Source organism: Helicoverpa armigera, chromosome 18 (genome assembly GCF_030705265.1).
Source record: "Helicoverpa armigera isolate CAAS_96S chromosome 18, ASM3070526v1, whole genome shotgun sequence".
In the NCBI taxonomy this organism is placed as follows: Eukaryota; Metazoa; Arthropoda; class Insecta; order Lepidoptera; family Noctuidae; genus Helicoverpa; species Helicoverpa armigera.
In genome coordinates this window covers 7160939-7169459 of record NC_087137.1, presented here as the reverse complement: position 1 = coordinate 7169459, position 8521 = coordinate 7160939, and the positions used below count along the sequence as shown (strand labels likewise).

At 36.5% G+C, this 8521-nt stretch overlaps 1 protein-coding gene across 1 annotated transcript; it reads left to right on the top strand.

Moving 5' to 3' along the window:
• The first annotated feature begins 3944 nt into the window (after positions 1-3944).
• LOC110379237 (protein odd-skipped) lies at positions 3945-7610 on the top strand. Its single transcript, XM_021338827.3, has 3 exons — positions 3945-4198; positions 4562-5132; positions 6594-7610. The coding sequence occupies exons 1-3, from the start codon at positions 4096-4098 to the stop codon at positions 6982-6984; spliced, it is 1065 nt and encodes a 354-aa protein (XP_021194502.3). The 5' UTR covers positions 3945-4095; the 3' UTR covers positions 6985-7610.
• Positions 7611-8521: the final 911 nt, after the last annotated feature.

Sequence of the window (8521 nt, the reverse complement as noted above, 5' to 3'; positions counted from 1 at the left end):
ATTCAGATCATACTTTTCAATACAATTAAATCGAGTTGAGCCAGTCACTTTGACATAATTTAGATTGTATCAAATGATACGACGATCACCCTTTGATACACCTTATGGTATTATTCAAGTATAATGCAATTTTCAATACACATTTGACTCGCAGTTTCAATGTCTTTGTTTTCATAGTTCAGTAATCGATTTCAGTTACGTTTCGAATAGTCCATAACTAATAACTAATAACCACTTGACATTAACCTTCATTCTAATCGTTTAAGTAGTAATCCTTTGCCTACTATTTCGTGATTATCGACACTAATATTACCTATTACTCACTATAAATCTCCATATTGCTTCAACTCAGTCCGACACCAAAATCCTAGCAATAAAAAGAACGAGAGTTTACTACTACAAAATCTATGTAATAAATAACACACTGTCTATTGCTTTTTATCTTTACAACTCACCCACACATGCTCAATTTAACTAACATTACGTATCATATAAATAACACATAAACACGGAACATTTGTCTTCGAGTGACGAAACCATTTTTATATGTGTTACATAAATATTGTCGTACTTAAAACAGAAGTCGTGAGTAAATAAATTAATTTGAGCAATAAAACTTTTTAAAAGATAAAATAATATTGTACAATTATGTTTTTTGTTTTGTTAGCTCTTTTGTTTTTAAGGCTGTTTTTATTAGATCAAGGATAGTTTGTGTAATAGTTGCTAAGCGGCCTTTTTGGTGATTAGGGGATTTTTTATATTGTTTGAGGTCTTAATAATCGGATTAGCAAGACCTCAAAACATGAATCACTGTTTAGGCTTGCACAATACTAATTTTAGGTGTTATTTTAGGTGTGACCGCATATTTTGTTTGATTTTTTTAAAATTATGAAAGTGATGTAGTGGGTACCAACAAAGTCATTTTCAATTTCAGTTGCATTTGTTTTTAACTAAGCGTAATTGGGTGACACTGGAGCAAACTTTTCTAAATTCCATAGAGTCCACATATGAAATTACACTTAGGTACAGGATATTACATAATGCGGTAAAGCATTATAATTTTTTATCGTTGACCCCACAAGCAAAACGTTCCTGTGTTTATACGGATGTTGACTAAAGGTAAGGAAAGAACGCAGGAAGTGTGTTTTCACACTAACATGTACCTATTTAAATTATAATAAGTTGTACCTTCATACATAAGTAGATCCTACAGCGAAGTTAAAGTTTGTGTTATAACTTATAACTAAGTCATACTGTTCTCTCATAAACAAGTTATCCGAATCATTACGTACAAAACCCATCATTGTTCACACCATTACTTAACCGACACGAACTAACACCGAATTCTAGACTCAACAAGGTGTCTAGTGGCTCTACCTTACTTTACCACACAACGACTATAACCCCCACATGCAATTTTAAACTTAAAGTCAATCACGCTAAGGTCTGAAATCCCTTGCACATATTTATCAAACAAAATTCTCAAAAATGAACGTTGAACCCTAAATTTTAAGGTTCAATTTTGGATGGCAAGTTTAGAAGTTATGTCAGTTAAGTTATAACGCTCGGTTGTTTGAGTCGGCGCCTTTGATATCAGGTACAAAGGGCGCCGGCCCGAGTGTCGTGTGTCCCTCGCCCACCTGACCGTGTTTGCGCGAGCTCGGAATAACTTGCGATGCCTTATGTTGGGTTACATGTTTAGTTGTACGTAGAATTAGCTTAGAACTGTGTTTAAGTTTGTAACTTGAACTTGATGATGCGAGAAAAACTAAAATAATTATGAGACTTTAGAAGGTAGTAATAGGTAGGTTTTGCCACACTCTAAGCCAAAATACACGTAAAGACGTTGAATCTTTATGAAGTATATTTTCACTGAAGAAAATAAATTGTCAATTCATTTGCTGCTACTCAGACCAATAAAGTATTCAGATTTGAGGACCTGTAAGCTGAGGATCAGTGTTTTATCGCTTTGGGATAGTATTTTTCTTTACAAGCTTCGATGAGTGCATAGTGTGCTCTACTAGGCAAAACAAACTTTCACCACCCAAAATTAATTTTTAATTTTGCCGTACCTAGGTACAATTTTCTTGAATTTGTTTCAAAAATCTACTAACTAATAGATATAGGTACTGGGTGTCAAATTTTGCAAATATCGTTCAGCGATTTTCTAAGTTTTGGCTCTATAGAGAATGTCCAAGTCGGACTAATTATGTAACACAAGGTAAGGACTTATCCACCTTATGTACCGATACCTACCAAGGACAAGTGTTCAATAGGTAGCTTAAACAATAAACTATTGTGTCCTAATGTGTTCTAATTGTATGTAGGTACGTATAGGTATTGTTTACACATACATACAACAGTTTACAACCCCTTTATGTGAGAATTCTAACAATAGCGTAAGTGCATTTTTATGAATAGCTAAGAACTTAGAGGTCAAATTCTACGAAAAAGTATGTGTATGACTGTCGTTATGAGTCGACCTCGGGTTAAAAGAATTTCTTTTAAAGTAAGTAGGTGCCTACCTAACTTTCTACACACACGTTAGTCGCGATAAATAATAAAATACGCTTTCCTCCTGTTACTATGTTTTACTTACCTAAGTAGGTATTTATAGTACCTCCCGTACATGGGTAAGTATTTAAGAAATGTAGAAAATTGTCTAAAAGGAAATGCATCGTGTTATTCTTCAATTTCTTTACGGGTTTGATTGACTTAAGTAATATTTACCACACACTTTTTCAGGAAATAGGTAGGTAGTTATTGTTGATTTTTATATAAGGAGCACAGACAAAGTACTACCTAGATACCTACCTTCCTAAACCTATATGTAATAGGTAGGTTTAGCTAATAGGTGGTAACCGGTGCTTATTTACTTATGTAAGTAGGTAGGTATTATCTTATAAATAGGTAGCTACTGTTTCTCTTATCTAGAATTTGATGCGTAATATTACTTATACTAATTACCGACACAGGTGTAGGTATTACCGTACTTAATTACTTATAGGTATTATCTTATTAAAGTAAGTAGTAAGTGGTATGATAATTAATTGCTACCTATTTGCACCTGTGATTAATTAATTTCTGAAAATTACCTACGATGACGCGTATGTAAGAATATTTGAATTCATTAATGAAATTGATTTTATATGATAAAGGGGATTTTTCGACCTGATATAAGTATGTACCTAATACCTAACTGATTTTTGTAATTAATATTAAACAGCAAGTATATCATCTACATAGCAAAATAGATAGGTAAGTACTTATAAGTAAAGAGTAAGAGTCAAATAGAGTAAATAAGTATCAAGACCAAAACGAAAAAGTCCCTACAAAAGTAACCAAGAACCTATATTACAGAGATAAACCGATTCATCAAGTCAAAGTCAAATCTTAATGCAATAGACTAGACATCAAAGAAACAAAGCAAAGTCGTGCATATTCAGATACGGGAACATAAACAATTCAATCCAGAACGTCGGAGCTTTCACTAACACTCCAAAACAGTACACAAGGCCCCGTGTAATACGTGCCTAATCTCAATACAGATACAAATTACAACAAACGTACAAAGACATTCGACAATCAAACACAAAGCCTTGCCTACGAAACTAAATTACCAGAGCAATCCGCTCACCTAATAGCTTCAACGGGACGCCGTGTCACCAAAAATTTGCATTGCCAAACAAACTCAATTACGAAACGATACAAAACCTTCAACGCTCAACTTAGACAAGGTTCTAAAACTCTATGCAGAACGCTGAAAATAGAACTTAGTCGTAGTACGTGAGGGCTTGGTTGGAGCAATTCGCGATTGTTACCGATCGATTCCGAAGGCAGAACTCGGTAGGCCCCGCCTATTGGGAGGCGCAGCTGAACCGGGAGCCAGCACAGGCGCCGGACGGAGCGGCGCGTTTGATCTGCCCCCCTCCCCGCAGCGCGCTCGCGCAGGCCCAGATAACAAACGCACACAAACTCATAACGCTCCGCGCGCTCTCACAAGCCGGTTGTCAGTACAAACCAGTTTTGCAGTGACGACACAGCTACAGTGATACCAAAGTGAGCCGAGAGGACAGTGCCCTAGTGTTTAGTTATATGGACAATTGTTTTGTGGAAATGGAAGATAAGCCGTACAGTGTTGACAGTTCGGATGATATCAACATCGAGGAGGAGGAAGAACATATTGAAGAGAATCACAGTAAGTGTTTATTTGTATTTTTTGCGGGAGTTTGTTTTGTGTCAATATTATTGCAAAGATTTGGCGAGGAAAATTGAGCGGTTAACATTGTTGTTTTATCCTCATTAGCCGTCATTGTACAGTTGATTATTTTCGTAGATATTTAAAAATATACTCTTAGCATTAAACATTTTTTTAAAGTAAATAAATAAACTTTTCCAGTATTTTGGAAGAGCAGATTAAGTATAAGTAGAATGTTCCCTAAATTAAATTGCAATTTTAGATGAATAATTTCTTCATTTTGTAAACAAAATCAAACAATAGTTCCACATATCTACATAACAATCTACAGTATCCTAACAATGCAATTCATTATTTCCCCAGGCTACCCACCGGACTTTCCGATCGAAGCTTTAGTAAAGCTCGAGCGGCCATCACCCCCTTTACCGACGCCGCCGCACACGCCCACCGACGACACGCCCCCAGCCGTCGTTATCTCACGCCACCAACCTTGGACGCCACCCGCACAACCCTACACTTACCCCCGACCAGCCATGCAGACCCCTTACCCGTACGAGAAAGTGCCAGTACAGAATTACTCGCACCCCATGTCGGCCTACGTGCAAGCTCAAGTGGCAACGCTCCCACCGTCGGCACCGTACCACGCAATGCTCGTCAACCAGTGGATTAGAAACGCAGCTTTCTACCATCACTCATTGAGATACCCCGGTGTTATGGCACAGAGAATGCCAGGAAGGAACCCACCACCGATGCGAGCGCCAGGCGTCCCCGGAACGAGACCTAAGAAGCAGTTTATTTGCAAATACTGCAACCGCCAGTTCACCAAGTCCTACAATCTCCTGATCCATGAAAGGACTCATACCGACGAGAGGCCCTACTCGTGTGACATCTGTGGGAAAGCTTTCCGCCGGCAAGACCACCTCAGAGACCATAGGTATGTATCATCGATTTTATCTATCCCCTAAGTTGTTTATGGCCCGCGCTATTAAGTTTCATGTTATGTGATAGTCCACATCAACGCAATTTAAAGGACCATGAGTCAAATTGGGCTCATTGTCCAACAGAGTTATAGCATATGCCATTGTGAAGGTTTTTGTTTGTACTAAAATTGTTACTATGGGCACTATCTTCAATTCCATGGCAAAAAAAAGATATGCACCTAAATAGGTTTTGTAGAAAAAGACAATTGTTAAGAGTCGTAGTGCGCTTGGTTATACATGACATAAAACCTAATTCGCAGGATTTGATTATGCTAGGATTATGGGACCACCTTCATCACCAGGCCTGGATCTGATGATGGAAACCCTGAGAAATCGAGGGCAACTTTCGAAAATTGTAGATATGCATAATCCACCGGCAGGATATTTAGACGACATTATTATTGGTATTGATTGAAATGTTAACAAAAATAATTTTAACTGCTAGCAGCTGTTTTATTGTTTATGTATACATTAAACCTGGACTTAAAACTAGTTAAAGGTGTTCAATAACAAAACCTACAATGCCATAACAGCACTACTTTTTGCAGAATATTAGTTTATTTATGGTCGGAGAAAAATATTTATAGCAAAATAACCCCATGGATTCTTCGCAAAAATTAGTTTAAATCTTTATATTTAGTGCTTTACAAGTATATTCAAAGTGGTCTCATCTCTGTTGGTGGGTGAGCCCAGGCTTCATACATTTTTGCCCATGGTCCTTTGTTTCTAAAAGCTACATTATCTCAACGATTAAATTCGAGCCTCAAAAGTTTTATGTCTTCATCTTTATTGCCATTGGCTTCGACAACGCATTGTTTTAAATCAATACAATAGCAAGTCGGTCAAAACTCTTTTGCAAGCTCATTTTACCTCTATTCATGAGCCCCAGTCAAGTTAATAAACGTGTGTTAGAAACCAAACCACTTTCACTAGTTAAAGGATTACCCGATGTTAGTAATCAATTTATCTGAGAGACTCCTAATTTAATTTAATGTTTCCCTCGAAATACCAACAACGTGATTTAGGACGTGTTTCACCGAGGCATTGTTGACGATAAGAGTAGAAAAAAAATTAAAAGTGTAAACTTTTTGTGAGGTCGCGAGGCGGCGGGCGCACGCGCGCCCTCGCCAACCGGTTTCGTTCTTTACGATCACCATATCTGTCTTGCTCCGCCGTCGAACAAATTACACGTTATATTTCTTCGCTTTTACGAGACCAACGTTTTTTTTTTTCTCATATCGTACCGTATATATTAACAGTCTAATGTGTCCGTAATGTAGAATCACTTCAATTTTCATTCAAAACGCTTATTTCGTCGCCTATTGAGCCATAAAGATGTAGATGTTTGTTTACATTGTGTACTCGTTAGAAGTGAAAGTTGAGCTTGTGTCTAATTTCCGTTTTCTATTTTCCAGGTACATACATTCGAAGGAGAAGCCATTCAAGTGCACTGAGTGTGGGAAAGGGTTCTGCCAGTCTAGGACTCTCGCCGTACACAAAATCTTGCACATGGAAGAATCTCCCCACAAGTGCCCCGTTTGCAACAAGAGCTTCAACCAAAGATCGAACCTGAAGACGCATTTGCTGACACACAGCGATGCGAACAAGCACCATTTGGAGCATTTGGAAGGTTGTCAAGAAGTTTCTTCGACAAGTCAGTCGGAGAACTCCCTACTAGACCTTTCTCATAAACCCTCGCCGCCCCTACCGCAACAAGTTCAACCACTTGTGAGTCCTCACCAGTCTCCTGTTGAAGGACCCAAAAGAACTTTAGGCTTTTCGATAGAAGACATCATGAAGCGCTAATTCTCATATCTGTAAATATTTATTAACTGCTCTCACCGAGTTCTAAGGTACCTGTTAAAATTGGCAAGAGGCTTACTACATTCAGGGATTTAATGTTTAATTTAGTTAATTTATGATTGCCAAAGATGTATCATTGACTGATTAGTAAGGTTTCCTATCATTGAGCATCCGTTTTTCCTGTTTCATTTATATTATCGGCTCTTAATAGTATTCAATGTCTTTGTAATTCTATTCATCATCATTTGTGTCACCAAGTAAATGAATCATGTAACGGCCGATACTCGGATCTTTTTTCACTTTGAAGACTGAAATTGTTTTTAATTATTGTTATTGTTTGTTTAGAGGTTTATTTATTGTGATAGATTAGTTTAGATAAGATTATGGTTGACTAAAGTTACCGAAAAGTATTACCTTCGTGTATAAGTTCGTTTCGTTCCAAAATTGTGGCTATGACATAATTGAAATCATGTTCAAAAATTAGATGTATGTTGTTTCTGTAAAAGATTCAGTAGTTTTAGTGCATGTATATTTCGCTGTAAATATGTACAATAAGTATTATAGTTTTAAGTCGACGAGGCTACTATTAGGAGATAAAATATAATAAAAGAAAATAGTAATGAACATTACTGCATTGTTTTATTTCTTCTGCGTGTTTATCTACGTCATCATCTCGTGTTGCCCGATTGGAGATAACGTAATTTACAACGCTTGAAGTACGTATTTTTAATGCGCAGACATAAATTAATGTAATTAATCTATGAAATCGATGGTATTATTTTGCCGTTCTACTACAGATTACCGGTTTCATTGTCGTCAAATCACATAATGTGATTAATGAGATGATTTTTGATTTTACACACAATTGTTTTCAAATATTTATAACTTATTTTGATACCCATAAAATATTTCAGAGAATATTTCCATATCTTTTAGTTAGAACTATTAGTTCTCCACAATTAAGATTAAATCTTGTTTCCTAAGTGTCTGTCTTGGTAATTTATTTTATACTGATTACTTACTCAAATAATTTTCCTACTTCTGATTGTTCTTAGGCAAATCGTTTCTCAGTCCTCGTGGTACTAATGATACATCTTCATCTAATCTCTCACACTTGACATAAAAAATCTTAGCAAGTTGTTATTTATGGGCAAAACTGAGAGTATTTTTCACATTTAGGACAAAAACTTAAGTAACGGTTCCATGGCGTGTCAGTTTGCCCATTAACGAGTGGCCTATGGGCTATTCGTAGGGTTAACACTATTTCGATGGAGAATAAAGGGTTTTATTGCTCAAGTGCAAAATTTTAGGAGTAGTATTCTTGTATTTATTATTTCTGGTTCGGATAGTAGGAAGAGGTCCTGGTCAGAGAATTATATTTGAGAACTCTTGAAACCTTAAAGAAACTAGTCTAGATGAGATTTTCTAGGGTCGATATTCCTAAACTAAGTGATGTAAAAAAAAAAACAATTGAATGCAGATACAAATCAAAGAGCAAATCAAGTTGTAAGAAAACATTTATTGAGTGACACAAATGCTA

Coding starts and splice junctions, on each gene's coding strand:
- LOC110379237 (XM_021338827.3), top strand. CDS start 4,096: ATGGACAATTGTTTTGTGGAAATGGAAGATAAGCCGTACAGTGTTGAC. Junction 4,199..4,561: donor ACATATTGAAGAGAATCACA/GTAAGTGTTTAT, acceptor TTATTTCCCCAG/GCTACCCACCGGACTTTCCG. Junction 5,133..6,593: donor GACCACCTCAGAGACCATAG/GTATGTATCATC, acceptor TCTATTTTCCAG/GTACATACATTCGAAGGAGA.